The sequence below is a fragment of the Chiloscyllium plagiosum genome, unplaced genomic scaffold (genome assembly GCF_037043375.1).
Source record: "Chiloscyllium plagiosum isolate Xiang-an unplaced genomic scaffold, Cpla_swu_hap1 HiC_scaffold_1, whole genome shotgun sequence".
Taxonomy (NCBI): Eukaryota; Metazoa; Chordata; class Chondrichthyes; order Orectolobiformes; family Hemiscylliidae; genus Chiloscyllium; species Chiloscyllium plagiosum.
In genome coordinates, this window is record NW_028270139.1 from 156,161,167 (window position 1) to 156,182,185 (window position 21,019).

Below are 21,019 nucleotides of genomic sequence, written 5' to 3' on the forward strand. Positions count from 1 at the left end.
AAATGCATAGCAAAAGAGATAGATATAAGAGACTGACAGTAGGACCCAGCAAACAAATGGGCAGCTCCTGTAAGTAGGTAAGTTAACATCAGTGCATAGGGAGATGGGTTAAAAATAGCAAATACATTGCTTGAACTCGAGAAGTCATCTGTCCCAGTTGCCAAAGCTTATTGTTGGAGGCAAATGACACTGATTAAATGGAGCAAGACCGCATTTTAGTTAGCTCACGTTAGTCTGCAACATCATAGACTCGTGGTGTCATACCGCACAGAAGCAGATGTTTGGCCCATCGAGTCTGTGCTGACCCACATACACTCATCCCACTTTCCGGCATTTGGCCTTGAACGTTCTGACATTTGATACAGCTGGAATATTGGCCAGCATATTGGATCCCATCTTCAGCTCATGTACTCATAACCACAGGGAACTGGAACAGCGTGAAAACATTACAAAAGCAAATGGTGCAGATGCTGCAAATCTCAAATGAGAATCTGTGGAGAGAGAGAGAGAGAGAGAGAGAGAGAGTTAAAGCTTCAGGTTAGTGACCTTTTGTCGGATCTCTGGGAATGTTACTGCATAAGTAACCCAGAGATCTAATTCAATGCCACTTGGAAGGAGTACTGAGGGTAACAAAGGTTATAAATGTAATCCAGTTTGGGGTACTTCAGTGTCCAGCACCACAAGTAGCTCAGTAGCATGACTACTGGTTGAATCATGAAGAACATGACTACCTGATTATGCCAATGATTTCTGTATACTGGGCAGTGTATGGTAAAATAGGGCAAAATCAGCATGGCTTCATCAAGGGGAGCTGAAAATGTGTTGCTGGAAAAGCACAGCAGGTCAGGCAGCATCCAAGGAGCAGGAGAATCGACATTTCAGGCATGGGCCCTTCTTCAGGAATGAGGAAAGTGTGTCCAGCAGGCTAAGATAAAAGGTAGCTAGGAGGGACTTGGGGGAGGGGCATTGGAAATGCAATAGGTGGAAGGAGGTCAAGGTGAGGGTGATAGGCCGGAGTGGGGGTGGGGGCGGAGAGGTCAGGAAGAAGATTGCAGGTTAGGAAGGCGGTGCTGAGTTCGAGGGATTTAACTGAGACAAGGTGGGAGGAGGGGAAATGAGGAAGCTGGAGAAATCTGCATTCATCCCTTGTGGCTGATCATCCTCAGTCAGTATCCTGTTCCTGCCTTATCTCCATAACCCTTGATTCCACTATCTTTGAGAGCTCAATCCAACTCTTTCTTAAATGAATCCAGAGACTGGGCCTTCACTGCCTTCTGGGGCAGAGCATTCCACACAGCCACCACTCTCTGAGTGAAGACGTTTCTCCTCATCTCTGTCCTAAATGGCCTATCCCTTATTTTTAAGCTGTGTCCTCTGGTTCAGGGCTCACCCATCAGCAGAAACATGTTTCCTGCCCCCAGAGTGTCCAAACCTTTAATAATCTTATACGTCTCAATCAGATCCCCCCTCAGTCTTCTAAACTCAAGGGTTTACAAGCCCAGAGTGGTAAAAACAATGACTGCAGATGCTGGAAACCAGATTCCGGATTAGTGGTGCTGGAAGAGCACAGCAGTTCAGGCAGCATCCAAGGAGCAGCGAAATCGACGTTTCGGGCAAAAGCCCGAAATAAAGGCAGAGAGCCTGAAGCGTGGAGAGAGAAGCTAGAGGAGGGTGGGGGTGGGGAGAAAGTAGCATAGAGTACAATGGGTGAGTGGGTTTACAAGCCCAGTCGCTCCAATCTTTCAATATAAGGTAGTCCTGCCATTCCAGGAATTGACCTCGTGAATCTATGCTGCACTCCCTCAACAGCCAGAATGTCTTTCCTCAAATTTGGAGACCAGAACTGCACACAATATTCCAGGTGTGGTCTCACCAGGGCCCTGTACAGCTGCAGAAGAACCTCTTTGCTTCTATACTCAATCCCTCTTGTTATGAAGGCCAGCATACTATTAGCCTTCTTCACTACCTGCTGTACCTGTATGCTTGCCTTCATTGACTGGTGTACATGTCAGGAGTGTGACGGAATACTTCCCACTTGCCTGGATGTGCGAACCCCATTTGCTATCTTCAACTTTCCGTCTGGCATCAATGAACGGTGACACCCATCAGTGCAGTTTGCAAGATGACCTGCAGCAATTTGCCAAGCCTCCCTCAGATTGTGGATTTAGCCTCCTGTATTTCCGCTGTCTCTCCTACCTAAAAGAACAACGGCAGCTGTTATCTGGGAATGCCAGCGTCTGCAGGAATCTTGCTAAACCAAAAACCATTCTGTTTCTGGTTCAAACTGCTGGAACCCCCTAACTGCACCGTGTGCACTGGGTTGGTTCGAGAAAACCATTCTCAAGGAATAGCAATCGATAGAGCAGGCTTTTCCAGCAAAATCCAAATCCCTTGAACAAAATGAAAAACGTATCCCTAGTTGTGCATAGTGAATTTTGTTTTGTTCATTCACAGTTTGTGGGCACCATGAGGTCAGCATTTATTGCCATCCCTAATTGCCCAGAGGACAGTTAAGAGGCAACCACATTTCTGTGAGTGTGGAGTCACAGATCAGACCAGGCAGCTTTCTTCCGTATAAAGGATACTGGTGAACCAGAGGGTCTTTTCCAACAATAGTTTTATGGTCATCATTAGACTCATTATACAAGATTTTTGTTGAATACAAATTCCACCATGGCAGGATATTATCTGGATCTCTGGGGATTAATGGTCTTGCAGTAATACCACAAGGCCATCACCTCCCCTTGAGGAGTCTTTTTGATACAATCATCCATATTGAATCAGGTACTGAGCAGCTTGAAACAAGGTGGCTCAGTGGTTAGGGTCCCAGGTTCAATTCCACCTTCACGTAACTGTCTGTATGGAGTTTGCCCATTCTCTCTGTGCTTGTGTGGGTTTCTTCTGGATGTTCCGGCCTCCTCTCATGGTTCAAAGGTGTGCAAGTTAGGTGGGTTGGCCAAGCTTAAATTGCCCAGGGTGTGCAGGTTAGGTGGATTAGCCATGTAGGGTTGCAATATTGGTGTGAGTCTAGGTGGGATGCTCTTCAGAGGGTTAGTGTGGATTTAATGGGCCAAATAGCCTGCTTCTAAACTGTGGAGATGCTTTGAAAATTAGGGAGGAAGCTTTTACTACCTCAGGGTTCTCCATTGTGCTTTGTTTGCAGGTAGTATACTCTAGAAGTATGATTACGGGTGGTAATGTCGAAAATCAAGCTACCAATTTATGCATAGCAAGCTCCTACTAGCAGCAAAATGCTAGTAGCCAGTTTCTCTAGCTTTTTAGTGATATTGGTTAAGGATTGTATATTGGCCAAAGTCCAGTGGTCAGCGAAGAAGGTTACCTCAGAGTGCAATGGGTCCTCGATCAGATGGGCCAATGGGCTGAAGAGTGGCAGATGGAGTTTAATCTAGATAAATGTGAAGTACTACATTTTGGTTGGGCATGACTTAAACAGGTAATAGTTAAGTCCTGGAAGTGTTGCCGAACAGAGAAATCTTGAAGTGCTGGTTCATATTTCCTTGGAAGTGGAGTTGCAGGTCGACAGGACAGTGAAGAAGGCTTTTGGTATGCTTTCCTTTATTGGTTTGTGCATTGAGTGTAGGAGTTGGAACATCATGTTGTGCCTCTACAAGACATTAGTTAGGCCACTTTTAGAATACTGCATACAATTCTAGTCTCTATGCTACAGGAAGGATGAAAGGTAATTAAACCTGAAAGGGTTCAGAAAAGATTTGTAAGGATGTTGCCAGGGTTGGCGGGTTTGTACTATAGGCAGAGGCTGAATTGGCTGGGGCTATTTTCCCTGGAGCTCCGAAGGCTGCGAGGTGACCTTATAGAGGTTTATAAAATCATGAGGGTGAATAGTCAATGTCTTTACACCAGGGTAGAGGAGTCCGAAACTAGAGGGCATAGGTTTAAGGTGAGAGGGGAAAGTTTTAAAAGGGACTTGAGGGGTAACGTTTTCACTCAGAGGGTGGTGTTTGTATGGAATAAGCTGTCAGAGGAAGTGGTGGAGGCTGGTACAGTTACAACATTTAAAAGGCATCTGGATGGGTATATGAATAGGAAGGGTTTAGGGGGATATCGGCCAAATGCTGGCAAATGGGACTAGATTAATTCAGGATATCTGATCAGCATGGACAAGTTGGACCGCAGGGTCTGTGTCCTTGCTGTGCATCTCTATGACTGTCCGACCAGAACTTCATTGCTCCTGTCCAGCATTGTGTGGGATATTTAACATCCCCGTGAGAGGGCAGACACAGGGCCTCAACTCATCTGAAAGAAGGCACTTCAGTGCTGCGCTGCGAGTGTCTCTCTAGATTTCACCCTCAGAGTACAGAGCCTGGCATGCAAGCCAAAATCTGGTGACTTTGTGACCCAAGGGCAGGAATATTGCCAACAGATTCAGAGTTTTAAAGCTGGCACATCAATAACTGGTTGAAAAATTGCAAAAGAAAACAGAGAGAGAAAGGAGAAACAACAAAGAACAAGTAAGTGGTGCTTGTGTTTTATCAGAGGAAGAAAGAGAACAAGGGAATTGAAGGGACAGTCTGTTACTTTTGTACATTAATCTACACTGGAAGAGTGGATCTACAGTTTCTCTGTGTATCACACCTCTTATTCTGGGACGTGCGAATCATCTGCATCACATTCCCAAAAGATTTAGACAGGTACACAGTAAAAATAGAATATTCCCACAGGGATTACACCCTTTGTATCACATTCTCTTCACTACTGGCACTAATGAATTTCTGAATCAAGACACAACAAAGGCACATCTTAAACACAACCAGCATCATAAAATTAACTCCATTAAATGATAACCTGGCAAGAGCTGTGTACACTTAGGAACAAGGTTAACTCTGTGGGCAAGTCAATGATTTATGTCAGGACTATTACCCAGCAGTGAGCTGGAATCTAATTAAGCAGTTCAGGTCATTTATATATGGAATAAAGGGTACCTGAGAGTGAAATGCAGGCCACAATCTAATCCAGAGCTTCAGATGGTTTATGTACAGAATTACAGACATAAGTTATCAGCTTGAATCCAATCAAAGAGTTTACTCTATAGAGAAAAAATGCCAGTAATGAATTGCAGTAAGATCTAATCAAGGGGTTCAGCTGGTTAATAGAATATTTGATATAATTGATTAGTAATACAGAACTTGATCATTGCTGAAACAAGTCAAATTTTGTTTAAGCTTCTTACCTTGCACTCATCAGGACAATTTGAAAGAATACCAATTCAAGGGCAAACCAAACATCTATACTGCATGATTGGAGAGTGCAGATTGCTTGGCGAGTGGATTTTGATTGATAGAGCCATTGCTATGATGAATGCACCCATTGATGATGAATGACAGTTTACTGCCTGGCTTTTTTCAGCAGCAATGGATATCAGAGAGTGAATTACAGGCTTGTACATAATCAAGAGATTTAGGCAGTTAAGATTTGGAGCAGTAGATAACAGACAGTGAATGATCAGTTAAAATCTAATTGAGGGCTTTGGGTGGTTTATATGTAGAATAAGAGAGTAACCCAAGGTATGGGTTACAGTCTGAAATTATGGATGAAAATGTTACTTCTCAATGGCAAATCAACAGCTTCAATCCAGCTCTGCTACTGCTGTGAAATTAGAGGATACTCTGACAGAGATAAAGATAAGCTTGAAGATAGTGGTATCATTACCCACAGCTGGAAAGGGCTTGACACTGGTACAACCACCAAGCCTGCCAATCTGTCAGAGATATCAAAACAACTTCAATAGAAACAGAAAATGCTGAAAATACTCAATATTTCTGGCAGTAACTGTGGAGAAACTGAGTTAATATTTTTGGTCAGATACATAGAAAAGTAGAAAACATAGAAACCATAGAAACATGGGTAAACCATTCAGCCCCTTGGCCTAATCTACCATTTGGGACCATTCCAACCCACCACCCAGTTCCCCAGCCAATATCTCTGTCCCAGGCTTGCTGTAGTGCTCCAGTAAAGCTCAACGCAAGCTGGAAGAATAGCACTTCATTTTCCACTTGGGGTGCCTTCAGCTCTCTGGACTCAATATTGCGTTCAACAATTTTAAGGCCTGAGCACCTTCTCTCATGTCCTTACTTCAATACTCATGCACCAGGCTTTGTCATCACATGGTCAGCTACCACTTACAGCCCATTGATCAGCTGCAAGTATAGACCTCACTAGTAGCTATTCATTGTTCCAGGCTGAAATTTACCCAGTCCTTTGCCTGTTCAACCGTTTGGGCTCCATTTCCACTTACTGTTTACTCCTCCCCCTTCCACCACTCTTCTGCATTAATGCCAATCCTTCTCCTAGCTAACATTAGTTCTGACGAAAGGTCAGTCGACCCGAAATGTTCACTCTGCTTTCTCTCTGCAGATGCTGCCAGACCTTCAGAATTTTTCCACTAATTTCTGTTTTGGTTCCACCATTTTGGATCATGGCTAATCATCTATCTCAATGCCATCTTCCTGCGTTATCCCCGTACCCTTTTGAAGGTCCAGAAATCTGCAGGTTTCTGTCTTGAGCTTGCTTACAGAATGAACTCCCTTTTTGACTAGAGATTTTCAATTATTCACAATCATCTGAGTGAAGAAGTGCCCTCTCATCTCAGTATTAAATGGGTTGTCCCCTATTCTGTGACTGTGTTCCCTGATCCTAAACCCCATTCACGTCTATATCCATCATGTTGAGCCCTTGAAGAATTGGCTAAGTTTGAATAGGCTCAACTTTCATTTTTCTGAACTCCAGAAATAAGTGCCAAGTTCCTTAACCTTCATAGGATCATCCTTGAATCATAGATTGAAATGGCGCACAAAGCATTTAGAATCCCTACAATGTGAAAGCAAGCCATTCAGCCTATAGAGTCCAACCCTCAAAAGAGCAGACCCCCTCCCTGTAACCCCCATGTCCAATCCACCTAACCTGCACATCTTTTGATTGTGGGAGGAAACCCACATAGATGCAGGAATAATATGCAAACTCTACACAGATAACAGTCCAAGTCTAGGATTTAACCTAGGTCCCTAGCACTGTGAGGCCGTGAGGCTAACCATTAAGCCACCATGCCAGATAAGGTTGGAAGGTTTGAGCGATAGGGAGAGGCTGAATAGACTGGGGCTGTTTTCCCTGGTGCGTTGGAGGCTGAGGGGTGACCTCATCGAGGTTTATAAAATCATGAGGGGCATAGATAGGATAAATGGACAAGGACTTTTTCCCTGTGGAGGGGAGTCCAAAACTAGAAGGCTTAGGTGTAAGGTGGGGGGGGGGGGGGGGAAATGTTTAAAAAGAACTGAAGGAGCAACCTTTTCAAGCAGAAGCCGGTGTGTGTATGGAACAAGCTGCCAGAGGGAGTGGTGGAGACTGATACAATTGCAACATTTAAAAGGCATCTGGATGGGAATATGAATATGACAGGGTTTAGAGGGACATGGGCCAATTGCTGGAAAATGGGACTAGATTAGGTTGGGATATCTGGTTGGCATGGACAAGTTGGACAGAAGAGTTTGTTTCCGTGCTGTACATCTCTATGACTCTAAACTCCTCAGCACTTAGCACTCCCACTGTGGTACTTGTCTATCCTTTGTTCGGTAAGGGGACCAAATGATACACAGTACACCAGGTGCAGTCTCAATAATGATGTCAATTTGATCAGGGCCTCTGCTTAATAACGCAATATCAATGTGCAAGTACCTTGACAGTGGCATACCACAGGTCAATATCAACTCATCCAAAAATTCTGTTGCCCATATCGTACCTGGTGCTGAGTCCTGCCAATTCATAACTCCTATGCTCAATTTGTACACGGGTTTGTTAGTCGAACAGTATGTTGTTTTTAAATTCTCATTCTTGCTTTCATGATGCTGAACAAGGGAGGTCATGTTATTAATAATAGCCACCCAGAATCTCAGGCTGATATTCTATTGATGCGGGTTAAAATCACACCATGAGCGATGGTGACATTTGAATTCAGTAAAGATCTGGCGTGACAGTACCTATCTAACAGACATTGTTGCAAAGAATTATTTGTCTCTTTACTATCTTGTAAGAAGGGAAAAACGCCATCTTTACCTTATCTGACCTATTTGTGATTCCAGACCCACAGTGACATGGTTAACTCTTACCCATTCTGTGGGAATAAATGTTGGTCCACATTTCATGAACAAATCCAAATCAAATGGCCTGACCCCTTTTTGACCCTGTTATTGTCTCTAACCTTGCGTTCCTACAGGAGGACAGTCCTGATTATCATTGCTCCTCCATTGATGACCTTGCCTTTGGTCACTAAGGTCCCAAGATTTGGAATTCCCTACCTGTGGTGTTAAGGTGCTATGCAAATGTGAATACTTGTTTTTAGAATTTGCAGGGAAGGTGAGGCTGAAAAGCTTAAAGAGTGGGAGTGAAATAACTCCACAGAGGCCAGTATCCCATCACCAAGTCACCCTTTATCTATATGTGGAGAGTCCTTGACACTGATCCAGCTCCCTCAGAGGCAGCTCTCAGAGTGAACCGGATACTTGACACTCCTGCTTATTTTTTAATTTTTTTTTTCTTTTTTTGGGGATATAATGCACTCCACCAATCTCCTGTTTATTTTTTTTCTTCTTTTAATTTAACCCCCACACTACCACCTAAGTGCGGTTGTGCTTATTTTTTCCCCAGCACCCATGGTGTGTGTGTATATGTGTGAGACACAGTGAAACACTCCTGTTTATATCTGTCAGCCCGGGTTCCCCGATTGGACTGGATTAACAGCCCTAATCAGGGAACTTATATTCTATGAAATCCACTTGGCTGACCTTTTTACAGATTCTACAGGCAGAGCTCTGAATTTTCAGGTCAAGTCGCTAATTTGCACTGTTGTCATGGTTTTCATTTCCTTACGCAGGGGAATGTGGGAGGACTAAATGTTGTCAGTTTTGGTTTGACACCTTGATCTTCCTCAAGACCCAGTAGTTGATTAACATTCTGTTTATTTATCACACGAGCACAGGCTGTTTGTGCACACACACAGCCTGCTGTGCCCCAATTGCTAATTGGTCTCAAAGAATCTCTTGATTTCATGCTGTCTGCCAAGTGTAAAAAAAATCTAAAAGAAATGCAGAAATTGTGGAGGGCTCTGTTCAGACAGGGACACGTTTGGTGGCTTACATCGTTGGTCCCTGAACCGTAGGCCTGATTGAATCCAGTGGTGGCTGTATGTATATTTTACTGGAGACTTGAGACCAGATTCACGCTGAGTGACCTGTGATATAGACTCGATGGTATCACACAGCTCCCTCACCTTGTCACTCAGTAACCCCTCTCCCCCAGGGCCCTGTGTTACTGACTGTATCTTTACTGATATTAATCTAACTTCCTCACACTGTCACTCAGTAACCCTTCTTCCCCAGCGCCCTGTGTTACTGCCTGTATCTCTACTGATATTAATTCAGCTCCCTCACACTGTCACTCAGTAACCCTTCTTCCCCAGCGCCCTGTGTTACTGCCTGTATCTTTACTGATATTAATTCAGCTCCCTCACACTGTCACTCAGTAACCCCTCTCCCCCAGCACCCTGTTATTGACTGTATCTCTATTGATATTAATCCAGCTCCCTCACACTGTCACTCAGTAACCCCTCTCCCCCATCACCCTGTTACTAACTGTATCTCCATTGATATTAATCTAGCTCCCTCACACTGTCACTCAGTAACCCCTCTCCCCCAGTACCCTGTGTTACTGCCTGTATCTCTACTGATATTAATCCAACTCCCTCACACTGTCACTCAGTAACCCTTCTTCCCCAGTGCCTTGTGTTACTGCCTGTGTCTCTACTGACATTAATCCAGCTCCCTCACACTGTCACTCAGTAACCCCTCTCCCCCAGCACCCTGTTATTGACTGTATCTCCATTGATATTAATCCAGCTCCCTCACACTGTCACTCAGTAACCCCATTCCCCCAGCATCCTGTGTTACTCACTGTATCTCTAATGATTTGAGAGTGTGGTGCTGGAAAAGCACAGCCGGTCAGGCAGCATCCGAGGAGCAGGAGAGTCGATGTTTCGAGCATAAGCTCGTCATCAGGAATGAGGCTGGGGGCAGGGCAAGAGTTATTGCTGGGGAAAAGGAAATTATGATGCGATTAGGCAAGATTTAGGATGCATAGGATGAGGAACGAAACTGCAGGGGATGGGTCATGTTGAAATATAGATCTTATTCAAGGAACAGCTACTGCGTGTCCTTGATAAGTAGGTACCTGTCAGGCAAGGAGGAAGTTGTTATGGTTCTGTTCGCTGAGCTGGGAATTTGTGTTGCAGACATTTCGTCCCCTGTCTAGGTGACATCCTCAGTGCTTGGGAGCCTCCTGTGATGCGCTTCTGTGATGTTTCCTCCGTCATTTATAGTGGTTTGTATCTGCCGCTTCCAGTTGTCAGTTCCAGCTGTCCGCTGCATGGCCGGTATATTGGGTCCAGGTTGATGTGCTTGTTGATTGAATCAGTGGATGAATGCCATGCCTCGAGGAATTCCCTGGCAGTTCTCTGTTTGGCTTGTCCTATAATAGTAGTGTTGTCCCAGTCGAACTCATGTTGCTTGTCATCTGAGTGTGTGGCTACTAAGGATAGCTGATCATGTTGTTTCGTGGCTCGTTGGTGTTCATGGATGCGGATCGTTAGCTGTCTTCCTGTTTGTCCTATGTAGTGTTTTGTGCAGTCCTTGCATGGGATTTTGTACACTACATTGGTTTTGCTCATGCTGGGTATCGGGTCCTTCGTCCTGGTGAGTTGTTGTCTGAGAGTCAATCAGTTCCTTTAAGTTGTCATTCCGTAAGGTGTTAGGAAATGAGCCTGGCCAGGTAGTTGAAGTTTCTGTGGGGGATTAATTTGGGAATAGTGATCACAATTCCATAAGTTTTAGGATACTCGTGGACAAAGACGAGAGTGATCCTAAAGGAATAGTGCTAAATTTGGCAGGAGCTGGGGAATGTGGATTGGGAGCAGCTATTTAATGGAAATCCGCATTTGAAATGTGGGAGGCTTTCAAAGAGAGGTTGATTAGGTTCTCCCCAAGGTGCACTATGTTACTGACTGTATCTCTGCTGATGTTAATCCAGTTCCCTCACAATATCACTCAGTAACCCCTCTCCCCATCAGCCGGTGTGGTTTTTCATCAAATATTTTCTTCCTTATTATGACCTTATTAAGATTATGACATAGTTTGACAGGATGGGTGTAAGGGAGATGGTCCCATTTGTTTGGGGAGGCCAAAATCCAAAGGATGTAAATATAGCCGCTAATGTTTTCAATTCAAGCATCAGGACAAAATTCTTCACCAAGAAAGTGGTTCGAAAATGGAATTTACTAAAGTTATGAGCAGTTTGAGTGAGTGGCAAAGGTGTAAGCAAAACTAACCATGAGAAATAAAGCAGTAAAAAGGTTGATGATACCAGGTGAGAGATTGTGGGAAGATGCTCATATGACACATAAGCACGAGCAGAGATAATCTGGGCTGAATGGCCTGTTTCTGTGCTGTTATTATGTTACCTGTACTGGAGAGTTTCAGTGATGACGAGAGATTGGACAGACTGCGGTTGTTTTCCTCAGAGCAATGGAGATTAAATGCTTAATTATTAGATTGTATAAGACTATTAAAGGATTGGACACTCTGGAAGCAGGAAGCATGGTTCCGTTGATGGGTGAGTCCCGAACCAGAGGACACAGTTTAAAAATAAGGGGTAGGCCACTTAGAACAGAGTTAAGGAGAAACTTCTTCACCCAGAGAGTGGTGGGTGTGTGGAATGCTCTGCCCCAGAAGGCTGTGGAGGCCAAGTCTCTGGATACTTTCAAGAAAGAGTTGGATAGAGCTCTTAAGGACAGTGGAATCAAGGGTTATGGGGATAAGGCAGGAACAGGATACTGACTGAGGATGATCAGCCATGATCATAATGAATGGCGGTGCTGGCTCGAAGGGCAGAATGGCCTACTCCTGCATCTATCGTCTATTGTCTGTATAAAATTATGAGGGGCACAGACAGGATAGACAGGAGTAACCTTTTCCCCTTGGTGGAGGACTCAATCTCCAGGGGACATCGATTTAAGGTAAGGGGCAGGAGGTTTAGAGCAGGTGTGAGGGAAAAAAGCTTTCTCCCAGGGGTTGCTAGGAATCTGGAACTCACTGCCTGGACGGGCGGTAGAGGCTGAAACCCTCATTATATTAAAGAAGAATTTAGATGTGCACTTGCAATGCCCAAGTATACAAGGCTGGAAAACGGGATTTGAATAGTTAGGTGGTGCTTTTAACTGGTGCAAATGTGATGGGCCAAAAGGCCCTTTTCAGAGCTGCAGACTGCTATGACTTTGAATATCATGTAATTCTGTTGGGCTTTTACTGTGAAATGATAAGGGTGTCTGGCAAGTCCAGCTAATTGATGCCCATCCCTCATTGCTCATAAACAGAGTGATTTGCTCGAGGGGCAGTTAAGAGTGAATCATATTATTGTTGTGGAGTCATAACTAGGCCAGACCCAGGTAAAAACATCAGCTTTCCTTCCCTAAATGGAATTAATGAGCCAGATGGGTTTTTAACAACAAACAACACTAGTTTCATTCTCACCATCTATGGGATTTTAAAAATAAATTATGGTGGGAGTTGAACCTGAGCTCACCATTTAGGATGTACAGGCCGGTGGTTGTAAAAAGACTTGGACAGAGGCACACAGATTACATTGCACAGGGTGTGCACTAGGCAAGATCAACGTTAGCAAGATCAGCATTATTTGAGGCTAGGTAGTATATTCATCAGTCTAATAATAGCCAGGAAGAAACTGTTCCTGAACCTGCTGGTGCATGTGTTCAGGCTACTGTATCTTCTGCTTGACGGAAGAGGTTGTAGGAGATCATTACTGAGGTGGGAGGGGGGGTCTTTGATGATGTTGGCAACCTTCCCGTGACAGCGAGCTGTGTAAATGGAGTCCATAGATGGAAGGTTGGCTTCTGTGATGGTCTGGGCTGTGCACACCACCCTCTGTAGTTTCTTACAGTCCTGGGCAGGATAATTGCCGTACCAGGCCATTATGGATCCAGACAGAATGATCTCAATGCTGCATCTGTAAACGTTGGTGAGGGTCCTTAATGGACATGCTGAATTTCCTGAGCTGTTTGAGGAAGAAGAGGCTTGTTGTGCCTTCTTGACCATCACATCTACATGGGACAGATTGTCAGTTATCGTCACTGCAAGGAACTTCACGCTATCCACCTCTCCACCACAGTTTGGTTGATGTAGTTGGGAGCGTGCTCTCCTCCTTTCTTTCTGAACTCAATGATCAGTTCTTTAGTTTTATCGACGTTAAGAGAGAGGTTGTTCTCACTGTACCACATGACCAAGCCCTCTATCTCCCTTCAGTATTTTGACTCGTCATTGTTAGATATCCGTCCTACTCTGTTAGTGTCATCAGCAAACTTAGTAGATGGCATTCATTTGGAATTTGGCTGTGCAGCTGAGAGTGAACACAGAGTATAGTAAGGGGCTGAGGACACATCCTTGGGAGGCTCCAGTGTTGAGTGTTATCGTGGAGGAGGTGCAGTTACCTATCCTCACTGATTGCAGTCTGTGGTCAGGATCCTGAGGATCCTGCTGCAGAGAGCGGTACTGAGACCAAGGTCACAGAGTTTTGAGGTCAGTCTGGAGGGGATAATGGTGTTGAAGGCAGAGGTGTAGTCAATAAGCAGGAGTCTGATATAGGTGTCCTTGTTGTCCAGATGTTCCAGTGATGAATGCAGGGCTAGGGATATGGCGTCCACTGGGGAAATGTTACATCAGGAGGCAAATTGTAGGGGATCGAGTCAGGCTGGGAGACTGGAGTTGACCAGCCTCTTGAAGCACTTCATGATTATGGAGGTCAGAGCCACTGGGTAGTAGTCATCAAGGCACATTGAGTGTGCTTTCTTAGGTACGGGGATGATGGTGGTCTTCTTGAAGCAGTTGGGGACTTCAGCTTGTAGGAGGAAGAGGTTGAAAATGTTGATGATTACCTCTGCCAGTTGGTCTGTGCAGGATCTGAGTGCTCAGCTGGGGACACCGTCTGGGCCCATCGCTTTCCTTAGGTTGACTCCCAGGAAGACCAGTCTGACGCTTGGAGGGGAACTTACAGGTGATGGTGTACCCTTGCAGCCCCAACAACACTCAAGAAGCTTGACACCACCCAGGCCAAAGCAGCACACTTGATTGGCACCACATCCACAAACATCCAGCAACAGGGTGCACCATCTAGAGGATGCACTGAAGGAATTCACCAAAGATTCTTAGACAGTACCTTCCAAACCCATAACTACTTCCATCTGAAAGGATAAGGACAGACACACTGCAGTAATTCACCAAGACTCCTTTGGCAGCACCTTCCAACACTGTGATCACTTCCACCTAGAAGGACAAGGGCAGCAGACACATGGGGAAACCACCACCTGCAAATTCACCAGATCATCTATATCTCTGTTCCTGCAGTGTCGCTGGTCAAAATCATTGAACTCCCTTCGAGAAAATCACTGTGGGTATAATGTAATCTTTGATGTGGTTTCTCACTCTCTGTGCATCAACATTTCCTTGTATTTTCTGTTGCCAAAGAAGAGTCATATTGGACTGTGTAGAACCATAGGAATGTTTCAGGACAGACAAGGGCCATTTGGCCCCTCTTGTCCATGCCGACCCAAAGACACTCAGATGCCCCATCTAATCCCATCTTCCTGTACACGACCTATAGCCCTGCAGCTAACAGCATTTAAGCTGCAGCTCCTTTCAAAACAGTTTAGAATCACTGCCTCCACCACCAACACAGGCTCGAAATGTTAACTTTGTTTCTCTCTCCATAGAAGCTGCTAGATCCTTTGAGTTTTTTCCAGCACGCTCTGTCTTTATTTCTGGATTTCTGTGATATCTTGTTTTTGTCCTTGTTGGGGTTAACATTCCGCCAATTTCTGTTTCACTACAGCCGATGTTGTGACAAGAAAAGCTGTGGAAACCGGAATGAAACACCCTCGGATCCAGTGATCATCGACAGGTAAGGGAAGTGGTTTTCCTACCTGGGTCCTTGACTCCCAGCCTGTTGAACTTTGAATGATGCACAATAAGGATTCTTTTTTCTGTCCTGTCACAGAGATTCCCTGTTACCTGTTTGCACTAGTAGACTGGTGAACTATCTCTCAGGCTGTTTGTGAGTCTCACTTGTTTTGGATTTACTCTGTGGGGGGAGTGACTCTTGGTTGACTTGAATGGTACTGTGTGTTGAGCTGCAGAAATGGTTTCTCCACAAGGCTGTTGTCTCTCGAATGCACAATCTCAGTGTGGTCATCGCGTGGGGAGAAAAGGCACCAATAAACAATAAGCTGACAAGCTAATGGTCCTAAATGTTTAACTGATTGGTCGAATTAATTGGAGGATTCTTGATTGCAGCGTCTCAATATTACATCTCAGGGCCCCACATACAGCACAGTTTTGAAGTTGTCTTTGTACTTACTATCCAGAGTGTGAATTCCTTGAGGTCTGGGTCAGATTTTTCTCAACTGGATAAGCTCTAAGTCTCTTCGAATGCCAGGGAAGGTAAATGCACGTTTTCAAATTTATGCAGGATTGAAATGAGGGAACAAAAAAGAAAGGTAAAGTTGCCATAGTCTTACGAGGTCAGGTCTCTCATTACAGAGTGACAGTGATCACTATGCCTCAGGTGATGGGAGAGGTGAACTTTTCCAGTGGGGAACTGAACCCTCATTAGTGGTATTACTCGTGCTTTGTAAGTCAGCTGTCCAACCCACTGTGCTAACCAGCCCTATTAGTTAAGGAAGCTACAAGGAAAAAGAAAACACAAATTGCAGATAATTTGGAAAAGGGAGTGAAAATCACTCTTCACTAAGTGAGTTGTATTGTTTTGGACTTCACTGTTGAAGGATATGAAGGGATTGTCATAGAGTCATAGAGTCATAGAGATGTATAGCATGGGAACAGACCCTTTGGTCCAACATGTCCATGCCGACCAGATATCCCAACCCAAAAGCTAAAAACATTTGGGATTCTACTCAGTGAAGAATGAGATGTAATCTCATTGAAATATGTAGGAGTCTTAATGGGCTTGACAGGGTAAATGCTGAGAGGATGTTTCCCCTCACTGGCGAGTCCAGGACCAGAGGGGCATAGTCTCAGAATAAAGTGGCATCAATTGAAGACTGAGATGTGGGTGACTTTCTTCTCTCAGAGAGTTGTGAGCCTTTAGATGTTCTTGCCACAGAGAGCTGTGGGGGTGAAGTCCTTATGTATATTTAAGGCTGAAATAGACTGATTTTTGATCCATTGGGAAAACAGGGGTTACAGAGAAAGAGCAGGAAAGTGGGCATGAGGAATTTCGGATCAGCAATGATCCTATTGAATGGCAGAGCCAGGCTCAAGGAACTAAAACAGCCCTACTCCTGTTCCTAATTCTTACGGTCTTATTGTTGGAAAGGAGGTTGGCATCAGATTTGATAACAATTTCCAAAAGGTAATTGGAAAATAGGGTAACAAAATATCCAACGTAAATGTGAAAGACCAGGTGAGGGATGGAGATTGAACTATTTGGATCTCTGTTTCCAGTGGCCTGCACAGGTATAATGGACCAATGGTCTTTACAAGATTCTAAGGGTGAATGTTTAGGTCAGTTAATAGCAGTAGCTGTTAGCACTTTTGTGTTTTTCTTCTCTTTGTGCTGACTTAGTGAATAAACATCAAGGCACCAACCACGTGTAAGGGATTAATTAACACCAAAATACGTAGGTTAATTTATTCAGAACTTGAGAAGTCGAGTATCTGTACTAAACAATTGGAGAACTTGTCCACATGTCTGAGTTGTGAGCTTCCTCAGAGCAAACCACGACTAAGACTTAATCGCATGATGATTTCCCTGTGAGGACACACCGAGAAAATATAAAGAACCACATCAGTAGTTCACCAGGTAGTAGGAGGGTTGATTTAAACTTTAAACATGGTCCTTATTCCTCAAAATCATACATTAAGTTGAATCTATTGTATTGGGGGATAGGTGAAGGGGACAAAATGACAGACGTAATTAATATGAAGGACTGCGAGTGGTAGGCAATGATGAATTAATAGTAGGGGAAAGTAATTGTCAAGAGACCGGTATAAGTTAGTGCTATATTTTGGTAGAAAAATTAAAACATTCTTGGACAGTAAATGCCAAAACAAGCTCAAAGAGCAGCATGGTCTGTGTGTCCAGATGTATAAATCATTAAAAGCAACAATGCAAATTATTAATGCCATCCAAAAAAGTAAACAGTGCTGCCATTCATTTAGAGTCAAAGAGTTATCGAGATGTACAGCATAGAAAGAGACCCTTCAGTCCAACTTGTCCATGCCAATCAGATATCCCAAATTAATCTAGTCCCGTTTGCCAGCACTTGGCCCAAATCTCTCTAAATCTTTTCTATTCATATACCTATCCAGTTGCCTTTTAAATGTTGTTATTGTACCAGCCTCCACCATTTCCTCTGGTAGCTCATTCCATACACGCACCACCCTCTGTCTGAAAAAGTTGACCATGTGGTCTCTACTGTTGTCTCTCTTCTTCCTTTTTAAAGTGCTGTTGTTTTGATCTCTTTTCCCCCAAAGTTCCTTCTGGAGGATTGGATTGGAAAGCAGAGATATTGTAATCGTACGGAATTTTGCTTTGACTGTACTTGGAGTAGTGTGCAGAATTGAAGGCTTTGTATTATGTAAAGGATACAGAGCCCCTGGAGAATACATGAACAAATACATTGATTAAAATGTGGAAGAAGTGAAATGCTACACTTACCAGGAAAGATGAATTGAACTGAATTGAATTTATTGTCACGTGTACCGCGGCACAGTGAACAGCTTTGTCTTGTCAGCAATACAGGCAGATCACAGAGTTAAGTAGCATATATAAGAAAAGAATAGGCAAACAGTGGCAAAAAAAATACAGGTACAGGCAAATGTTAAGCGATCGAACACATCGGAGTTCCTTTCTCGAGAAGAGAGAAGATTGAGAGGTATCCTGATAAAGGTCTTTAAGATGAGGAAAGGATTTGGCAACAAAGTGTGGAGAAGATGCTTCTTCGAGCAGGGAAGACCAGACTTAAGGGCCATCCACATACAATGGTAACTAATAAAAGGCAGGCAAGATCATAGTTCTACTGTATCATTACAGAAGGAAGATTGGTGCTAAGCTTAACCTGAGAATCATCACCACAGCAAGAGTTGAGAAGGGGACCTCAGGCAACGTAGGAACTGCACTTGTGCTGTTAGCATCACTTTGTGCTATAAAGCAGCTATCCAGCCAACTGAGCTAAACACAGGATATTCTGTAACTAGTAGTTGTGTGAATGCAGAATAGGATGCAGTTGAAATCAACAACGCATGCATTTAAGGGTCAACTATTGCAGGATATGAGGGAGAAACAAATGGAGAAGGGAGCTACATGTAGAAATGATAGGAGCAAGCTCTTGTGGAGCATAAATGCTGTGTGAGCCAGTTGTGCTGTAAGTAATTTCTTAAAACCTTGTGGTAAAATAGATGGGGATAAATGAAATAAGCCCAGAGGTGCTGCGATCAGGTCGAACATCCTGACAGCCAAACCCATTCCCCTAACTGATGCACCTTTCCTACACATCCCTGAGCACTGTAGCTTGGCCAGTTCACCTAACCTGCACATCATTGGGTTGTGGAAGGAAACCCATGCAGACGTGGGGAGAATGTGCAAACCCCACACAGGCAGTTAGCTGAGGGTGGAATCGAACCCAGGAGCTATGGTGCTATGAGGCAGCAGTGCTAATCACTGAGCCGCTGTGCTGCCCTTCATGTTTATATAGAATGGTGTAGCAGACTCCAAGGACTGAGTGGACTACTTTTTTTTTGTTGTTTGCATGTTCTTATGAAACTTTTGTCAATGAACCTTTTTGTCATTGCTTGTTTATTTTGGACACTTTCTGAAAGAAGGGTGATTAAGCATGTCTCATTCGTGTGTTTCTAACAGAGTGTGAGAGAGGACTGATGATAAAGAACTCAAAGGAAGAGATCCAACAATGATTGTAGTTTCATTTTGGTAATGAGACAAGAACATTTAATTTGTGGGTAAACAAAAAAGAACTCCTCAATGTTATGATTTGATTCAGAAATGTTAAAGTGGGAAAACAGCCAAATAGTTGAATATTTTCCTGAGTTTTGGGTTGCTGACATAAAATATATACCCTTTGTATTTTTTCTGTGATTAAGGCCCAACGGTTCTTGAATTCTGAATTAAAAGCAGGAAGTGCTGGGGCAGATCTGGCAGTATCTGGAGACAAAGGGACAGAGTTTATGTTCCAAATCCAAAATGAGTCTTCTTCAGGGCCAGTTGTAATGATAAACAATGGTAGAATTCTGCTTGAGCTGGAGTATTGTGCTCAGTTGTGGCCATCAAAGAGTGAGAAAGATGCAGATGCAAAAGAGATTTACACAAATGGCTCCAGGGATAATATGTAAGAGTAGACATGGGCCATTCAGCCCATCAAGTCTGCCCCATCATCGAGTGAGATCATGGCTGATCTGACGATCCTCAGCTTCACTTTATTGCCTTTTCTCTTTAACCCATGATTCCATTCCTGATTAAAAATCCGTCTATCTCAGCATTGACAACTTATCGACCCAATCTCTACAACCCTCAGCCTTAAATAATTTCACATTTTCACAACTTTCAGAAAGAGAAAATTCCTCCTTATCTCTGTCTTAAAATCTCTTATTCTGAGATTACAGATTTTCCCACAAGGGGTTAAAAAAAAACCTACCCTGTCAAGTGCCCTAAGAATCTTGTATCTTTCAATAAGGTCACCTCTCATTCTTTGATATTTCAAGGAGTACAGACTAAATTTACTAGACATCTCATTAGATAGTCTTGCCTTACCTTTTATTATGCAAGTGAAGCTTCTTGAACTGCCTCCAATGCCAGTATATCACTCCTTACATAAGGGCCCAGGATATCACAGTATTTCTAACTAGAGCCGGATGCCAGTGATGTGGAAAGACTGGCAGAGATGGGATTGTGCGCCTCACAACAGTGAAGATTAGGGGGGAGATTTAATAAAGGTCTGCAAAGTCATGAAAGGTTTTGACAGCATAAAGGAGGTCGGGGAACCAAGTAACACAGATCTGAAAGAACCAGAGAGAACATCGAGAAAACCTGATTTATGACTGTGAGTTGTTGTCATAGAGATGTACAGCATGGAAAGAGACCCTCCGGTCCAACTCGTCCATACTGACCAGATGTTCCACATAAATCTAGTCCCATTTGCCAGCACTTGGTCAATATCCCTCTAAATCTTTCCCAATCACATACTCATCCGATGCCTTTTAAATGTTGTAATTGTATCAGCCTCCACCACTTCCTCTGGCAGCTCATTCCATACATGCACCATCCTCGACATGAAAGGTTGCCCCTAACGTCCCTTTTATATCTTTCCCCTCTCACCCTAAACCTGTGCCCTCTAGTCCCCCACCCCAGGGAAAAGACCTTGTCTATTTATCCTATCCATGCCCCTCATGATTTTATAAACCTCTATAAGGTCACTCCTAAGCCTTCGACGCTCCAGGGAAAACAGCTCCAGCCTATTCAGCCTCTCCCTATAGCTCAAATCCTTCAACCCTGGTAACATCCTTGTCAATATTTTCTGAACCTTTTCAAGTTTCACAACAGCCTTCCTACAACAGGGAGACCAGAATTGCATACGGTATTCCAAAAGTGGCCTAACCAATGTCCCGTACAACTGCAAGATGACCTCCCACCTCCTATACTCAATACACTGACCAATCAAGGTTACTTGTAATTTAATGCCTGAGTGGGTGTTGGAAGTAGATGGAGTAATTGTTCCCAAAAGGGAATTGGTCAAGTGCTTGAAGTGGAAAATATATTGCAGGGCTAAGGAGAAATATGAGGGACATGGGAGCTCTTTAAAAAAAGCCAACATGTACACCCTGGGCCAAATGGCCTGTCC

At 43.8% G+C, this 21,019-nt stretch overlaps 1 protein-coding gene across 7 annotated transcripts in view; it reads left to right on the forward strand.

Moving 5' to 3' along the window:
- Positions 1–21,019, forward strand: part of LOC122551859 (transcription factor COE3-like) — a 474,992-nt gene that overhangs the window by 36,366 nt on the left and 417,607 nt on the right. For all 7 annotated transcript variants that reach the window (XM_087991763.1, XM_087991769.1, XM_087991775.1 and 4 more), the window contains exon 6: positions 14,980–15,048. In XM_087991763.1, the coding sequence (XP_087847889.1) occupies positions 14,980–15,048 (69 nt within the window). The remainder of the gene's footprint in view (positions 1–14,979; positions 15,049–21,019) is intronic.